Here is a 19282-nt window from a genome sequence, read left to right as displayed (position 1 = left end):
TGTGCTGCCATCACTGTTCATTAATTGCCAGAAAATACAAGGGAATAGTTCATTTCTGCTGTAATATCGCCAGAAACCACTGCAGATACTGCTGTGAAGTGGGGGTTGCTCAGTCCAAATGAACGAAGCCCAACCCAGCCAACAGGCAGATTTCCATCACTTTCAGTGGGGTTGTAGCTGGGGGTCCCCATTGCTGGGGGTGGACTGGGGCAGAGGGACCCCAGCAAGTGGGGGACCAAGGGAGGGGAAGACACTGGAGGTGCTGGTGGCCCCCACTGCCCCATCACACTGTCCTGGCTGATTTCACACCCCATCTTATCTGGGCTCAGGGCTCAGGATACTGCAGACTGGTTGGTTTTGCTGGTTCCCATCATTAGCATCTCTGTTTGGGCTTTTGGAAAGGAGATCCTTTGTAATAACCTTCCTTGTGTTTATTCTGCTTTTAGTTGGAACAGACAATCTGAGATCTCTTGATCCATGTTTATTTTTCTAGGACCAGCTCTTAAATAACGCCCTGACTTTACCAGGGTAAGTTTAAAATAGCCTCCCATCCTATTAGTGCTGGGAAGAAATCTGTCAGCTCTCATATCGTGGAGTATCTGGGCCCCACTATTCTTAGCAACAGTCTCTTTCCAGGCTATATATGGGAGCTTCGGGCTCCTTATGATACAGTTCCCAGTCATATTTATCTTTGCAGTGTTACGGAAATCTTTGTCCTCGGGGGGATGAGAGCTGATCCCCTGTCTCAGATCTCCGGTCCATCTCAGATCCCTGCTGTAGTTTTGTGTGTTGGTGATCCCTTTATGCTCATCTTTTCTCTAAGAGGTATTTTTTTGGTGTGGTTTCCATTTTATCTTTCCTGTTGTTGAAATCTGCCATCTCCCTGGCACATAAATAAAACTTATTCTCTCTTTCCCGATCAGCACATCCTTGTTGGGTGCTCACTGGTGGCTTCCTCACTGCCTACGTTGGAGTTGCACGTGGGCAGATGGGACCTGCAGGAGCAGCTGGGCTGGATGCAGGCACTTGGTGGTGTTTCCAGGTGTGCCCAGATGTGGGGGAGCTGCTCACAGATATCTAAGGGCTGGAGGACCAGCAGAGTCTGGGAAAAAAGTCACCAGGCAGGCACCAGGTACAGGGTGTTTTGGCACCTCTGGGCTGCAGCCCAGTGCCAGGGGCTGGGCTGGTGACATTGGGGAAGGGCAGAAGCAACACCCAAATGCACGTGGACCTGCCCTGACTCTCCTGCTGGGAGTCACGATGGCCAGGTGGCTGCGATGCTTTGCCTGCTCCACGAGCAGGGTTTGTGCTGCAGCGGGGAGTTTTGTCATGAACCAAGGCAGGAGCCTTTACCTGACACACAGCACTGGTGTTACTCTGCACCCGCTGCCATATGAACACAGATTTGCAACCAGGGGATTTTTCTTTTTCCTACAACTTGGGCTGAGCAGGCAGAGGGGAAGCCCCGGAGCGTGTGCCATGGCAGGACTCCACACAGCATGTTCTCCTCTCCTGGTACAGGCCACTCACCGAGTGAAGTCATCCTTGGATAAAAGCTGCAAAAAACACCTTAACTCTTTGGGAGCCAAACAAGTGGGGGAGCATGGTGGTGGGGCAGCCCCAGCTTGTCCTGGACACCACAGGAGGTTTGCAGCGGGTTCCTCAGCAAGGTCTCTTTTGGGGAGCTTTCTGCTTTGCTGTGTCTGCAGGAAGGGGCCAGGGCTGGAGCAGCTCTGCCAGTGGCACCAGATGAGCCAGATCCCTTCCCTGGCACTGCAAGAGCTGTGCTGTGAGCAAGCCTGTCCGTCTGTCTGCCCATCCAGCCGTCCGCTTGGCCACAGCCCTACAGCCGCAGTAAGTACCCAGCTCAGGCACTAAAAGGCAGTGGGCAGGGGACGCAAACCTCCCCCTGGGACACGCTGCCTCGGTGGGACCCCGGTGAGTGGGGCTCAGGTGAGCGCAGGCAGAGGAAACGCCAGCAGCCAGCAAACTGACCCCGCTGCATCCTGAGCCTCAAACTCTCCCTGGAGCTCTCCTAAACCTGCCTTGGGTTGCAGAGCTGAGGGTTGGGGTTATGGGTGTAGCTTCACAGCTGCGTTTTGGTGCTGAAAGAACATCTCTGGTGGGCAAGGGGTGGCTCTGAAAGGTTGGTGGTGAGCAGATGAGCAGCAGATGTATGTACTAAACCAGTGCAACCTCATACAGAAATTAATTCAACAGCCACAGATGTGCAAATAAGACCTTTTTGAGAGAGATTTTCAGAATAGGTCTTAGCCTGTGTTACGGCGTCACAGCTTATCCTACCCTGTACACTCACATAGTACCTAAAGATGATTTTATCTTGTCCAGGATGCAACTGTGGGTGTCCAGGCTGGTGCACAGAAGTGATGCTCATGGCATGAGTCCATACCCTCTGATGGATCAGCAGTAATTGCCAGGAGGCTTTCAGCAGAAAGCAAGGCTCTCCCTCGTGGGCAGGCTGATGTAAGTCACCACGTAAATTGTGTACAACATAAAAATAATTTCGGCTGAGCTCCTCTGAAGAAACCTATGAACAAAACAATGTTGTTGCTAAGAATATGAAAACAGAAAACAATAACGTGGCTCCTGCCAGGGTAATAAAAGTGCATCAGCGTTATGCCTGCTCTCTCGTACAGATCGCTTGCTCGTGACAGTAAATTAAGTCCTGTAAAATGGGTACAGTTTTCTCCGTGACCACTGACGCTTCACATCATGGAAATATCAAATGTTTCTGATGGCTGTTCATTATCCTGCGCTTGAGAGGGGAGCAATCCATTGCTGGGTCCATTATTTCTATGACAGGAAGGAAATGACTATGGAAGGTTTAAAAATGAAAGAATACAGCAAGGTTAGATGGATTGGACCTTGACAGCCTGTTGCTGTTCACTATGGTCAATGCCAATCCCAGGTCTGGAACACACCAGGCCGTCTCCTGAGCGATGGAAAACTGGGGCTGCTTTTTGCTTCCAGCTAATTGCCAGTTCATAAACTGTGAAGTTTGACCTAGAAAGAAGAACTCCAGAAAACTTATTTTGAAGGGTGACAGTGATGCAGCACAACTCCTCAGCGAGGAGACATTTCTGCCCTGCAGCCAGAAGGAGCTTTGATCATTTGCTGGGTACCAGACCTGCTTCAGCTGGTGCAAGGAACCCGATGAGTTGCATTTTCCATGTTACAAGAACGCACCTGGCGTTGATGGGTGGATGCGGCCGGTGTACAGCACGCAAACATTTCCTCCAGACCGTTGTAGTTTTTAAATGAGAGCAAGCTAATTGTGCATGCACTTGAGTTGCTGCCGTGAGATGGTCAACGTAGAGTCAGTCACAACAAAGAAAAGGGTGATATGAACCTGCCCTGTGAACACAGCAGGGTGAAGCAAGGAAACGGTGAGAGTCTACTCAGCTGCTCTCAGATCCCCTGAGCCAGCTTCACATTTTTATCTCAGCAAACAAAATTACCTTGGCCTGATTCAGTCATTTCTCCAGAGGAAAACAGTTTGGTTTGAGGAAATGGTAAGTGGATTGAAGGGCTGAAATCTGACAAAAGCAGGCGGAGGGTGGGGAGCGTGTCCTGGGAAATGCGCTGAAGTTTTACCCTGATAGTCTGATTCTCTCCATTTCTGATGCTAGGGAGGGAACAGGGAGAATGTATATGTTTATGTCTGAGTGTGTGTGTTTGTTGTTTTTTTTTGCTCCTGGAAGGAGGCTTGTGCAGTGCTGAACTCTGCCACATTGGCTAATTTGAACCCCAGCTTTTTTAAACAGGACGTGCAATGACAACGCCACAAAATGCACTTCAACTGTTAGCAAAGCAGCATTTTTAATGAACCGCCAAAAGTTCTGGTAATTGAGCTGTGTGTTTGAGAGTGTGTGGTCTCTTGGCTTTATGCTTGAGGAGGAAAAAAACATTAGACACCATGGGAAATGAGGTTTTTGTGGGAGAGTGTTGACTCGCATGCACCTTGAGATGTTTGCTGTGTGCCAGCGCGGCTGGCTCAGCTGATTTCTGCTGCCTCGAGGTCTGTCCCTGTCCCACAGCAGCACAGCCACGCGTGCTTGTACAGCTGAGCAAAACGCCTGCATGGGCAGAGGGAAATGCAGGAGCCAGGGCTTGTGGTCATGTCAGGGCGGAGGACTGGGGGCACCGGTGTGGCACTGGTGGAGGTGCTGGGCATGGCAGACCCACTTGGGACTTTTCTTCACTGCCACAGCCTGACTGCTTTCAGAAGGTGTCTGCTTGATGCTCTGCCCGGCCTGTGCTCCCCACAGTGCGTGAGGATCACGAGCGAGAGCGTCAAAGCCTTGCTGAAAATCAGGCAGCAGGGTGTTCCTCAGCTCTGCGCTATCTGCAGGACGCGGTGGCTGCTCAGGGGAGGGAATTAGCTTGGTCTGACACAACTTGCTCTTGACAAGGCCCTGGTGCCAACTCCAGCTGCTCAGCAGCTCTGTGGTGGTTGCAGCTCATTCCCCAAGTCCTTGCTCTGGTGTTTTCACAAGCGCTGATGTTAACTGGGCCAGGCTGCAGTTCCCTGCCCTCCTTTGCTCTCTAACACCAAGTGCTGGCTGTGCCCTTGCCCAGGCAAGTGCCCCACAGGCCGCGGAAGTTTCCAGCCCTTGATGTTGAAGAAGACACCAGTGGCGGGCGCACCCCAGGAAACTCCGTGGGCAGTGGAGCCCATCACCAGCAGCACAGCCCCAAGGCTTGGGCTTAATGCATGGCCCATGGGGAACCCCCTAGGTAATAACTTTTTACTGTTTACTACACACAGCTAAGAACTAAAGAGGGAAAAGGGTACAGCTGGGATGTGTAGTGAAGGTGAGAGAACAAAATGTGAAACTGGCATGTTAATGAATCAAATGAGCAACTAGGAAAAAAAAAAAAAAGTGGTAGATGGATTTTAAGGAAATTGGAAACAGTTTCCAACATGATACTGTATTCCAATTGTGTGCAGAGGTGTCTTGATGCAAAACAAAACCACTTGAAAATGGCCTCTTCGTGTTATCATGCAAACTAACTAGGAAAAAAAAATCCATCTTATTCACAGCAAGTTTGTTTTTACTGATCTTGTGCCTCTCAATTACTTTTTAATGGTCGGCATTGAAAAGAAATTCCTGTATGCACACTTGAGAATATGAAAACACCCAAATGATAGCTTATGATTTAGTAGGATTAAAGTATTATGTATGCAGGTGTAGCACGTTTCAGGTTATTAGTAATCCAATCTATTTTTTATGACATTATGGTGTAATTTTCTGTATGAAACTTCAATATAAGTCTTGAGCTGTATCGGAACATAAACTAAAATGTTCCTGACTCTGTCACTTTTCATGGTCTTTACTTTGATTAACAAATGCAACAAGAGCTATAACGTTCTTTAATATGAAGCTACGATCACCCTTCAATCAAACGTGTCCCTCAGCTTTTTATAACTTTTCACATCGATATGTAAGGCTCGAGAAGGAGCAGTGATAAGATTTCATTGCAAGCAAGCACATAGACCTGAAAGGCTCTGCAGAAAATGAGTGTTTTTTGTGGCTGCAGCTGGTGCAGGGGTGAGCAGTCGTGTCCTTGGAGACTCGGTGTCGCCTGTGGGGAGCAGAGGTGAGGCGGGTACTGCAATACCAGGCGTGGATTTGGCACCCTGAATTTCAGATAGATTTGATCGTACCTTGTTGAGCACCATTTTTCAAATGTCCCCCCCAGGTTTGATGTGGAGCTGGATGCCAACGTTCAGGCTTGTGTGGGAGGGGAGTTGAATTGTAGGGACAGACTTTGCTGTTTGTTGTACTGACTAACACAATTTTGTAACCACATAGCCTACGAGCCATGACAAATACAACCCAAACTGAGGCCTTGGGATGCAGACAGGGAGGAAGGACGTACACTGCGATTCCCCATCCCTGCACAAGCAGCCAAGTGAGTTTCATGTTACCCTTGGCCACCAGCAACAGGCGGAATCTCCTCCGTGTTCGTCCGACCCATCCTGCCGGTGCTGCTCAGGAGCCCCGGCCACGCCGCACATCAGGAACGAGGGGAAATAACCCACAGGCTTGCCAGGTTGGTCTGTTTTATTTCTGAATTATTCTTTACATTGTACAATATATAAAAATACAGAGTACCCAAAAAAAATTCACAGTGTCTAAAGGCAGTGATTACAGTCTAGGTCACCTTTATACTAAAGTACCATCAGGTTCGATTGCATAGGAACGGTGATGTGCCTTGACAGCAGAGTCCAATCATACGCTCCAGGTTTTGCTGTTTTGGGGCAAGCATTCTGTGTTCGCACAATAATTTCTCAGGTATCCAAGATCCAGCATTGCCTCTTGTCACTCTCCCACCTCAGTTACGAGCTAAATCCTATCAATCATTTCCATCTCACATACCATTCATCCTCCCTAAGCCCTCCTCTGTGGGAATGCTCCTAATTAACCGCATCGCTCTTAGGTACGCGCAGGTTTGGATGTTATCTGAGGAGGGGTGTGTGGATGGAAACCACACAGTCACGCAGCTGGCTGGCTTTTCATTGTTTGACATTTTGGTACTAAAAATATTTTTGCTTCGGTTATTAATGGCCCATCCATGCCGACCTCTGCTTGACTCCGTGGCACGCAAATGAAGAGCTCCCTGCTCCGGGAGGCTTCAGAACTAGAGCGCAGTGTTCATACTTTTCATAATCAGCTTTGTTTAGAACTGAATTGCGGCTGGGACTTGCAGGAGCCAAATACTGCTCTTGCAGCACTGAACCCTCTCGAAGAGCAGGGCTGGATTTGCAGCTGAGGCTGGGGGCAGAGCAGAAGAAAAAAATCAGGTTCAAGACCCAAACTTGCATTGAATGCTATGGAGCACTTAAATTTGTGGCAATTTGCTCTTCCAGCCAGGACTAATGCAGACACTAAAATTTCCCAAATGGCCCAAAGGAGGAATTTCCAGGGATAATGGCTGAGACTGGATAAGTTCCACAAGGGCTCCTCTCCAGAGGGGGTTCTGTCCGGTTTTGAGCTGCCTGGCAATCAGGCAGCATCAAAATCTGTGGATTTGCTCACCCACCCCAAATCCGGTCTTGAAGCCACCTGAAGTTTTCTCCTAACAAGCTTAAGGGGAAGGTGCACCTGTAGGAGGCTGGGCCTTGCTCACCAGGGCTTCAAAGCCATCTGTTGAACAAAAATGAGTCCTTCCAGCCCCATTTCCCGGGTATTTCTCTGTTGTGCTCCAAGGGGCTGCACCCTGTCCTGGCTGCAGGGGGACGGGGAACAAGAGGAACACGATGCAGAACCTCGACCGGTAATGCTGGAAGCTCCAGAGACATGCAGGGGACTCAGGGCCTGGTGGCTTTTTTGGATCCCTCTGAAAACCAAAAGCCATGGGTTTGCAGGGTTTCTCTTCCCTAAATTCTGTACTAAAGCCCCTAGTGTGATTATAAGGCAAGGCTTATAATGCCGTTCAGTAACTCAGAAAGCAGTTGCTAACTCCTTTAACATGCATGATGACATTTTTCACGTTCTAACAGAGGATGTCTTTTCCTCTAATGGTACAATATTAGTTACTCCTACTTGCTGTTTCAATTTTCTTTCCACAATTACTCCCTATTTATAATTACAAAAACAATAGAGTGATACACATGAGAGATTTGGGAGGCTTATTCAGAAAATATAAACAGTAACAAGAATATTTTTTCTTAATCATTCTTAACCAGACTGATTTAGGGAAGAATCAGCATTTCTAACTAGAAAAATCAATTTTATTTTCAATAAAAAAATTATATTTCATTCATTCACCTCAAAAGTGTCTTTTTAAACCTTATGGAAAGGATACTAGATTTTTACAGTTCTATTTTTTTCTTTGCTTTGTCCCTGTGGAATTTGAATACCAGCACTGCCTTTCTTATTCTAAGTTTCCTCTGCAGGCATTTTGCTAAATATATATATTGTGTGTGTATATATTATAAATATATACTGTATCTATCCACTGATAGATGTATATACTATTACAAAAAAAAAAAAGAGTAAGTTGTTGCACAAAATTTACATTTACATTTTTTATATATATATTTATGTATATATATATAACTCTCCCCCCACTACATTTGGTACAAAGAATAAATCAATCATCTCAGTGGACAGCAATTTCCTCTCCAGGTGATCTTAACATCAGATTAACACTGGAGGCGTCAAATTGTCTGCATCAGACATGCACTCCATTCCTCCTCTGATTTCAAACCGACCTTCTCATATTCTGAACGTAAGGCATAAAAACAGTGGTGGCAAGACTATATATATTCTTCTCCTATAGTACCTGTACAGGTCACACATTTAAGAGCAGCCCTGGCTCATCTCCTGAACATTCAAGTGCACCTTTAGAACAACAGCACCTCTAACGCTGGGGTTTGATCATTAAGGGGTTTGTCTGCCAGCGAGCAGCACAAGTGATTTTTGGGTGGCAGCTGATCAAGTAAAGCCCGACGGTGAGGGCACAACACAGCCTGGCTAACACCATAATGAGCACCCCTTCGGGAGTGAGAACGGCAGCCTCTCCCATGGAAAATGAAAGAACGGCCTAATTAAAGATGATTCTGCTACATACTTGGCTGTATGAGTTCCATCATATTTTACATGCTGTACACCTGAATTCAAGCCAAAGGGCTTGTAGGGAACCAGCATCTCTAGACCAACACAGGAACTGCCCAGGGTTCCCCTTCTCTGTCTTAGAAGTTAAAGAAAAAAATAAAAAAAATATATGTATACAACAAGATGAGTCCTTTGGAAAGTTGCTCCCAAACTAAATGTGTTTCCAGTGCACTTTAAGATGGCCTTAGGAATAGGAAATTTTAGCAAGTTTAATGTCCAGCTGCAGGAGCAATCCAAGCTGCAACAGATATTACAGGCCTGATGATGAAGCTGCCAGATTACCTGGATCGCAAGAATGTCACTGTACATGATGTCGTTAACCTGCCACGCATTAGAGTTCATAAAAAAAAAAAATGCAACTCTCACACCACATTAACATCATCCCTAAAGAACTGCACTCGCCTGCAAACATTAATTGAGAAATAAGCATCCTTTCTTTCACTCTCTCCAGTTCTCTCCTGGATTCTACTTTCTGCTTGAATGGAGTCTACGGACCCTTGCTGCGATTGCCAATTATATGAAAAAGGGCTGAATCCATTTGGATGACTGGTAAGAAGGAACGTCTTGATGAAACTGTGACCACACGCATCACCCTCAAAACATCTGCCCAATAGCCTTCAAAACATCCACCACCTGAGCGCAGTGGCAACAATGACCTATCTTGTTGAGCTGAGCATTTAAATAATTTCAGCTGCTATGAGGCACTAAAAAAAAAAATCAGTTTACATAGTGTCATTCTGCAAAACTGAAAATTGAAAAAATGCTTAATGAGGGGGAAAGAAAAAGAAAAATAGACAATTAAAATAATTGCAAGATTTGAGTCCCTTGCATCCCCTCAAACTCCAGCTGCAATCCTGCCACATGCATGGTAATTGCAGAATGTGTCGATGCAGGGAATGTTCTGAAGGGAAGCTCGGAGATGGCTTTAATTTTCACAATGGCGAGATTGATCTTGGGAGCCAATGTTTTCTTCTGACTCACATAAATTAAAGCTGGGAAATCCCATCCTGATAGTCTAATGTAATACTTTCCAACCCTTGGGCTACATACTTGTTAGAACTACTTTAAATGAGGATTTTCAGTACTGCTGCAGGGGACGTGGAAATTCATTGAGACAGAGGGAACTTCTTGTTACGGCACAAGGCACAAAGGCATCGCTCCTCAAATGGGGTTTTGGGGTCCAGGGAGGAGTCCCCACAGGTGCTGGTACCTGCTACCAATGTCTCCTGTTTCGCCTCGTCCTTTCCTCCCATGTGAGAACATCTATTTAAGGACACCCCCTCTCTCTTTTTCTCTGTTCCCTCTGTTTCACACAGTGAGACCAGAGCAGAAAGCAGGATGAGATGCTAAATTAGACGAGCAGCAGCTGGAAATGACGGGCACCACTGAGCCTAAGGCATCCTCATGGCAATTCTAATGCCCCCACTTTATTACAAATATCCCTACAGCCTTCAATCACTGCAAACTGAAGTTGAACAAAGTAATTTAAAAATGGGAGGCTGCTTTATTCTTGCCTTCTAGTCAAGCCATCATAACACAGACTTACAGAGCCATGTTGGCTTTTCCTCGCAGGAAAAGCAATATACTTGTCAAAAGCAACACGGTCTTTCTTCATTTCCTACCAGCTGCCTACGTGAAAGAGCTGAGCACACAGCCCAAGCTGGGCTTTCAAACAAGCAACTGCAAAGGAACAGCACTGAGAAACGATCAGTGTTGGCTTACAGCGACATCCGAAATAAAGCACAGACAAACGGGACCACTGGGAGCACAGCCAAGGCAATGGCCAAGCACGGGCATGGACATTGCTCGAGCGAGATGCAGACGACAAAGCCACGCTGGGACCACGTGGAGCTCATGCGTGTTTCGGGGTGTACTTTTATCTCATGCTCAGTATTGCGACATTCTAAAATCCTTAGCATCAGGAGTTCATTATAAATATTTAGAAACACTGAATGATAACAGCAGTGAACTTGTTCACGTTGCTAACACATTAGATGTAATTGTACATTAAGCACCAGCAATAAGTTTCCTTTTTGCCAAACAGTTATGTCAGACAAACATCTGGTTGTAGACAACATGGCTTCTGCATCAAACTAATACAGCTCTTATAGACACAGTCACACACACACACAAAATTACATTTCAAGGCTGGATATATTGTTTAATAATGCTACTGCCCCAATTAATTATAATAGCTGCAGCAGCATTTGTTTGGTGGGGTTTTTTTGTTCAGAAAAATTTAAAAAATATTGGCAAACAATGCACATTACTTAGCTGTGTTACTATTTCATAGAATACTGACTGGAAGACACTATAAGAATGTGTAGCAGACTTTCTGGGTCATGTCAGACTATGCAAACATTCCTTACAAAAATACCCTCCCCCTGCAAAGTCAGAATTGTTCATTCTTTGAAAGTAAATGAACTAAAAACCAACAATAAAACAAGAAGGAAACTTAGCCCAAAGCATGGTGATTTCCCACAAGAAGAGCACGGCCTCTAAAGTTGCCTTTCCTGGCAGACACCATCAGGATCAAAGCTAGAAAAAAAAAAGTTAACACTCTCTCAGGAAAAAAAAAGAACAAGAAAGTAAGACAAAAAAGCCCATGGCTCTTGTGCGGCAATCATCACATCTTTTTTTCCAGTGATATAAACATCTTTGTTTGTTAGGCACTCCAAGTTCATGTCTCCGATGTTATTCCAACGTTTACTTTTCTCAGTGTCTCACTGCCTGTATAATTTTCTTTTAATTAAGACTGGAAACGTTCTGGAAAGCTTCTTTGGGTAATGCACTTTGTTTGTGTGTTGTTTCTCATCAGCTGAACTGCATATTACCAAAGAAGGCTGTGGAGAGTATTTCCTGTAATGCAAAAAAGATTCTGTTGAAGATACAGGGAACACTGCCCTAGAAAGTTTTTCTTTTTTTCTTTATAAGAAACATAAAAATCAAAAAATTAAAAAAGGAAAAGAAAAATAAAAGGAAAACATTCTTCAAGTTGTTGGCACGATGGAGTCCCCGCTTGGCCTGTCCCATGAGCTGCGTGTCATCCAGTGCACCATTGCTACCCTGTCTCAGGAAGGATGCTCCTCACCAGACAGACACCCCTGTCCCAGGAGGCCACCTCTTGTCTTGCTCAGAGTGCACCCGTGTGTCATGTGCTGCTGCATGGCGGCCACCGAGCCCAGCACAAAGCCACCTCCTTGACAACGTCGGCCTTGGACAGCAATGCTGATCTTCCAGCCATAAACAGTTGCAGTAGTAAGAGCCATCTCCAGCCAAATATCCACAAAAGCTCTGCAGAATGGTCCATATGCATTTTTGTCCTTGTAAGGAGATGTGCTGTTTACGAGAAATACAATTAACCAAAGGAGAAAAAAAAAAAAAAAAAAAAAAAGACCTACTGTACAATATTTACATCTAGAAGCTGGGCCAGTATTTGGTCCATAAAATCAATTAAAAAAAAAATCATATAGGAAGTGATCCAGTCCTTAGGAGCTGTCCATCATCAGCTGTTGGTAAAGGTCCTTCCCGGGGAGGCCTCGGGCCTGTAGTCATATTTATTCAGTGTACTTGGATAATAGGTTGTCGTGTACACATTGGTTTGCTGCAACGGGTAGAAGTTGGTCCTGTCATCTGGGATCAAATTGTTCTTGTTAAGTGTCTGTAAGAGAGAAGAGGAAGATGACAGGCATGGCAATGGTGCCACACAATTACTCCTTTCTACCTGCAGACACCTCCCTCTCACCTGCCTTCTCCATCATGGTCTCTGTTGCAGCCACCACCGCCTTCCCTCCGGCTGGGAGAGGAAGACGGTCCATCGGACACACTACGGGCTGGTCTGCAGGGGACCACAGCTCCTGACAGGTCTCCTTCGGTGGACCTGTACTCAGCTACTGCTAGGGCCAGAAGCCAGAGCCTCCTCCAGAGACACGGAGTCTCCTGGTAGATGGCATGTTGTCTGAATGTCATTGTCACATGAAACCATGCTGGGCCTACACGAAAACTGGTGATTAATGGCAGCGCTTAATCTAATCTGGTCCAAAATGCTCATGTTATGGCCTGCAGCTCCCTCTCAAACCAGATGCCAAAGGGCAGCTTTTTCTCTTTGGAAGAGCAGGTGTGCATTTACCTGATCTCCATCTCCATTGGTAGATATCCAGGTTTGGACCCCCCGATATTAAGTGTGTCACTTCTGTAAGCTACAGTGTAAGTAACAAATCATGGTCACTTTTGGAAAAACTAAAATGACTTTAAAAATATATTTAACAACCACGTAACAATTGTTGGCAATAACGACATAAAAAATGAGAACCACAAATGCCCCTTTTACCATAAAAATTGAGAGATGAGGCTTTTCTCCCTCCCCTCTTCCCCCCATTCTTTGCTTTTTGCAAGAATTACTGTTACTCTTCCCACCAGCAAGCAGATGTCCCCCTCCCCCCTGATTAAAGCCCATTGCTATGCCAGCCATCTCCTGTGCACAAGTATGAAATTCCATTTCAGGGGTGGGGATGATGCAATAATTTTATAGAACTTTCTCCTTCATCTTTATAGTCATCTAATTTCTATTAATTTGGTTGAGGAACTTTTATTATAGTTTTTTCAGTTAACCCCTGGCTTACATCTCTTATACATATTCCTGGCCTATGTTGCTCCTAGGTGCACCTTTAATGGTTGTCATGCATGGAACTCACTCCTTTGATTTGGGAGTCAGCACCAGGTGTGTTTGCTACAGCACCCTCATGATCAGGGCACAGCACATTTAGTGACAGCACGAGCATCTCTCCTGTCTGGAGCCAGAGACATGGAGAGGTCTAGTGAGACAACTAGTCCTGGGACCTAACAGTTGTTCTGCCACAACCCGATGCTCCTGGGGAACCACTTTACCTCAACTTCCCTTTGAGACAAACAGCTCATACCCAACCAACTCAGGGCAAGATAAAAATTACTTAACTAATGCTCAAGCCCATTAAATGCCCAGCTCCATTAGCCTTACTCGACCCATCTAACTTCAGCCACCTAAACTTCAGGTACTGGGGCTCCACTGGCAAGCCAGGGAGAAGCCCCGTTCCTGCAAGAAGGCAGCTGTACTTTACTAAGTACTACTGCTGAGTATTTGGGGGAACTGCTCTCTGGCAAACACCACAGGCGTTCACACCGGCTGTACATGATGACTGCAGTTTCCCACCGGTGTCTCCAGCCGAGGACACCCACTGCCAGCAGTGTTACCCTGTACCCCACAGTCACGCTCCACCACAGCAGGAGGATGAGGCTGATCCCCACTGCCACACTCCCTGGGCTTTCTTGTGGCCCACCATCCAGGTTCTGGTCACTTTTTGGGAGAGTTAAGATTCATGATGTGCCAGCATTAGCACCTCCGAAATTTGTGACATCAAAATCCTGGCCTGGGATGGCTCAGGACCATCTTGGTCTGAGGACAAAGACCTCAGGACTCTACTTTTTTGGATTCCAGTTGGAATATCTCTATGAGTTTCAACATGTCCGACAGTGTTTAAAACTAGTCCCTTACAGCAGACTTAGCATTTAATTCACATGTTTTGCATTTTTTTTCTCTCTTTCATACAACATTTAATTAGGAAAAAACACCCTCACAACTGCTCCTCTGCTCTTTTTGGTTTTATTTCCAATGAAGGGCTTATATCTTAGGGAAATACCTTATGAAAATAATTTAGTGGAATTCATAATGCAATTAGCTGCAAAGAATTTGTCTCCAGAAACGCTGCAATGGCAGTAGAGTCCTAAATCAGTGTGATCAATGTGCATGGCCTTAACATTTCCCCACACAAACTTACTGGCTGTCTTGTCTTAATAAATAGATTATTAGGTTCCTTGGCACTAGCAATTGGTTGCTATTTCAACAAAGGGAAATCGGTCAGCAGTGAATTTTAGAGATGTACACATACATACCCCTGCATGCACTGCAGGAGAGGTACGCAGGTGCGTCTCTCTGGGTGGGCTCCTGTGTTGTTTTACACAATGCTTTAAAACTTGCTTTTGTCCTGCAGTTCTCCACTGTGACAGTACGGACATGGCCAACGACCTTCCCTTTGGAAGATATTCATTCCCCCAACGCTATACGGGTTGTGTCATCCAGGTCAGAGCCTCCCAATGACTTGAACTCACTGTAGTTATTGTGGGGTTGAAAAAAGCCTGTTGTGCCCACAGCCACTCCCACCAATATTTACCAGTCCCAACGGGAAAGACCAAGACACATCACCACCACACAACTACAGGTGATCACAAAACCTAACACTCCCAGCAGCAGCTGAACTAGCCCAGAGACCAGCACGGCTCCAGAGACCTGCAGGAGAAAAGGACAGGACCCATGGGGCAGGATACGCAGCAAGCAGCCCAACACCTTCCCTCAACCACAACCCAGCCACTGCCTCAGTAGCGTCACTTGTTCCAGTGACGGACCAGATCGTTGCTCACAGCCCAACTCCTACAAGTGCCTCTTCACCTCAGCCACTGCTGAGCCAAGTCCCCACTACTACAGTGGCCAAGAAGTGCTTGCTGAAGACAATGCCCAATAAGTGCTCTTAGAAGGTACAATCCTTTGGTGCTTTTGCAGGGACTTATCTGTGTCTGCAAGAACTAAGCTGACTAAAGCAGCACAGTGAGCACTGGAGACCAGGCTGTCCTCATCAGAGGTTTCAGAGAAGGAAGACAGACTTGCCTTTGTTGCCTCAGCCCTTCTGCACCACCATCCTTCACCCTTCAGGGAGACACACCAGTCATCAGGGCACTCACCAGACCTTACTGAAGATGATTTTCCTGATACTCAGCCTGTATTTTCCCCTTCTCGTTGTCTGCTTCCTCCCATATCAAACACTAATGCCTCCCCCTGCCTGCAGCTACAGCCTCTTAGGACTGGTTGCTCAGTAAGCTGGATCAGAAAAGACCAAAAGCCCAATTGACTTCTACTCCTGAAGCACCACTTGGTGCAAAATCTCTGTGCCACACACATGATGCATTACAAACACTGAGGGAAATGTATGTCAGGCCCTCAGTTTGGGCCTTGAGAAAAGAGAAACTTCTGGTACTTGTGCAAGGATAATATTCCCCATAAAAAGTTAAGCCAGACCCTGAGCTAATAGGAAAACCTGTGAGATGTGCTTAGAAAAAATGCTTCATTCAACTAATAACTAGAAACTCAACATGCATCAAGCAAATACTTTCACCTGCTTTCTCCCTTCCAGTATGAGCCATGCCACCCTGGTATCTTTGATATCATTTGTTTCTTCTGGTCTGTTCACCACTAACCTCAGTTCAAGAACCTGTTAGCAGAAGGTAAGCCACCAGCACACAACCAAGTGCATCACTCAAAAGCAGGCATAACGTTAATTGCTTTCTTTAAAAGACCCTTTATTATGTTGTGTTGGCATATGACTAATATATTTTAAAACATTTCCTGAGAACTCTGCTTTGTCAAGCAGGGATGTTTTCAGATGGACTAAGGTTTTAAGAGAATGTAAAACACCAGCAGCTTTCTCCATTACGTGTGATCTGTCAACTAACCAAAAGGTCCAATCTTGTTGCCAGTGCATTGCACATCTATGCCAAGGACAACAGAATCCTCAGTATTTCATTATTTACAGACATGTATAAACAAATTGTTATCACTCTTGCTATTGTATTAGCAATTAGTCAGAACTGGAAGAGTCTGAGGGGAAAGTTTACAGATATCCTCCCTTGTGCTCTGCTTTGCCTTCGTACCAGAGGCAAAATACTGGCGTTCACTCTCAGGCTGTTTCTCCCAAGGTAGAGCCAAGTGTCGGATGTGTTAAACATGACTGCATTGTGCCGTATGCATACATTTAATTTTGTTTGGCTTTCTCCATTGATATTTTTAGCCCAAGTCATCATTCAGATTTTCCATTTGTTACTTTCTCTCCAGCAATGCATTGCCACTACTCCCCCAAATTCTGCCTGTGCTCCAAATCATTAAGTCATAATCCACTGACCTACTTGCTTACATTCTCCCAGATGTATCCAAACATCTTCATGCATAACAGCACAGGACTTTCAGTACTACTCTGATCCTATAGCTGCATGCACAAGCTGTATAAACATTTCTTACACACACAAACAGATTAAATGTTTCAATTTTCAATAAACAATCACAAAAATGTCAAAACTTGATCTTAAAAGGGGATGAATTTCCCCCCATCCCCAATTAGAAGGAATTCCATGTAGTGTTTGAGAAGTTAAAGTGAAAAGGATGCTTCTAAACTACCTGGTACACGTAGAACTAATACCAAACTAAGGGCTATAAATTAATTCCCACAGGGTGACTTGCAATGACAAGATTTCCTGAATCTTCTCCTGCAGGAAACTGAGCTTTCTGGAGCTCAGCATTCTCTTTGAGTTTCAGATTTTCTTTTCTATTTTGGGGATGGTGTGGGGGAACAGTCAGCAAGTTTCCCAAGAGTTTTGTAGGTTAAACTTTACCAGCTAAGCAGCACCACAGTCCCCGTGAACCCAGCAAGGACAATTTCTCCCAATCTCACAGTTTCTCTATTATTTCCCCATTGACAGGGGTTATTTCAGTTCTTCCACCTCCCACTCACGACACTTTCCTCTTTAAAAAGGTAAAAAGAAGAAATAAAAAGTTGAGTGACCTTCCTGGGCAGCTTCAAATCACTCTGTCTAGCATTTACGGATAAGTTATTTAACCTCTGAGGAGGCTGAGTGATGCAGTGCGCACCTCTCCAAGGGGCATGACTCATCAGACATGCCACCTGTGCCAGCACTGACTGCATGGTTGGCAGTTTCCATCCTGCAAGTTTGTTTGTTATTGTTGAATGTCTCAGCATACTACAAAGAAAACTCTTCCCTTTGTCACAAAGTGAGCGTAAGCACTAAGGCACCAAGGGTAGCAACTCCAGTCACTGCTAACCTGGGTCATCCACTACAGACACAGGTGACGGTCTAAAATAAGGGTCCAGGTAGCAGACAGCAACTTTGTAGTCAACCCATTCCTCTTAGAAAGATGCAAATGAAGCCCATGTGCATCCTGCCTCTGCAGAAATCAGGGACAACATTCCCACTGAACACAGTCAGACAATGAGCCCAAAAGAACTCAGGGAGCCTTCCCAGTTTTCCTTGGAAAAGCATCCAACAGATTTCCTGCAGCAACAGAGGGATGGCTACGACACCCTGCATCCCCCAGGAAAAGAGAAGGATAAGGGAGTTGTGCAATGATGTAGTGAAGCCAAGAGCCAACATTTAAGTTCTTTTGTGCTCCTTTTAAGTTGTTTGCTTCTTGCAGTGAAATCAATTGAGCAAAATGCCTTTTCGATGCAGATGAGCTGTTTTATGGAGCTAGCCATGCCTTCTTGTTAAAGGATGCTACTTTTTGTGTTCTAGGAACATTAGCCAAATGACTTAGGGTTGTGGAAATATATTAATATCCTGAAACATTTCCCACAGCTTGAACATCTCTGGAATTACCGAGGCAGACACCTCAGAATTATAGTTAACCAGTATATTTGGAAATAATTAGCATAATAATTACAGTTCAACAAAATAAAACATACAACTAAAATAACCTTTTTTGGCAATAATTGACACCAAGAAAATAGATGACGTCTGGCCCACCCACATGCTCCCTTTCTTCCCATCAACTGGATGCCACGACACCGCTGTGCTTCTCGAGCTGTGCATTACAAATGACCCTGGAAAGAAGGAAAGTTGCCAGAAAGACCTTATGAGACCCACGTATTTACTGCAAGCTAAGAGTGATTTTTAAGACTTTAATGATTCTTCTTTCTGGTCTCTCTTAAAAATGTGTGTAGTGTCTTACACAAAACAAACCATCTCACCTGATGTTTTTATAGAATCTCTTAAGCTCTGCCTACACTGAAGTCAAAGTAGCAGCAGCCTGGGTTTATGTATTGAGTTTTTTCTGATGAATTCAATAAGGCTGTTTGCAGGATCTACAGGGAAGTGCAGATGTACAGATGAGGAACCTATTTTCTATATAAGAAGGCTTTTAATCTCAAAAAGAGATACAAAAAAATCCCACTGGGACACTAAACTTATGATTGCATGTTCTTTTTGGATGGAAGCTTACCATATTTTCAGACTGGAAATTCTGTGTTCACTGTTGTTGGTGAATAAATTAAACAACCCCCAAATGATGGCAGCATCTGTAGATGTGCTCAGGTTGACAATGGAACTAATATTGAATTATGAGAAAATGAATAGTTACAGTTTTCTATAGCTGTTTGAAAACTGCTATTTTATCCTTTTACTTGGGAAGGAGTGAGGTTATATTACTGCCATTTTAAACTTATAAAAACCTTCAGAGTTGGCAACATAAAGGACCATTGTCAGGAAGATGCTTTGGCACATCTCTGACTTTAAGCACATGAGTAAGATGACAAACTGTATGTAATAGTAAGGCAAACTGAAATGAGTCCCTGCTTAGATCTAAATCCAGGTTTAAGTATTTTTCTGAACTGGAAACTGAAGTTCGAGGAGTTGATGGAAATCTTCCCCCTGGCAAATGCAGGTGTCTAGCCTAAAGCTTGCTATTTATCCCTGCCTTGCCAGTAATTTGGTGTTGGCAACACCCATGACGTGGTGTCCAGACACAAAAGGGGAATTCAGGG

General features: G+C 45.1%; 1 protein-coding gene across 7 annotated transcripts in view; it reads right to left on the bottom strand.

Annotated features, from left to right (window-relative positions):
- Positions 1 to 10780: 10780 nt before the first annotated feature.
- The window catches only part of SEMA5B (semaphorin 5B), a 268808-nt gene continuing 260306 nt past the window's right edge, over positions 10781 to 19282 (bottom strand). For 6 of the 7 annotated variants that reach the window (XM_071810817.1, XM_071810814.1, XM_065840805.2 and 3 more), the window contains one exon: positions 10781 to 12306. In XM_071810817.1, coding sequence (XP_071666918.1) covers positions 12151 to 12306 — 156 coding nt within the window. In that variant the 3' untranslated portion in view covers positions 10781 to 12150. Of the gene's footprint in view, positions 12307 to 12774; positions 12845 to 19282 lie in introns of all 7 variants that reach the window. The other variant, XM_065840807.2, reaches the window with a different exon arrangement.

The sequence above is a fragment of the Patagioenas fasciata genome, chromosome 7 (genome assembly GCF_037038585.1).
Source record: "Patagioenas fasciata isolate bPatFas1 chromosome 7, bPatFas1.hap1, whole genome shotgun sequence".
Taxonomy (NCBI): domain Eukaryota; kingdom Metazoa; phylum Chordata; class Aves; order Columbiformes; family Columbidae; genus Patagioenas; species Patagioenas fasciata.
The sequence above is the reverse complement of the archived record's forward strand: the minus strand, read 5'-3'. Positions and strand labels throughout refer to the sequence as shown.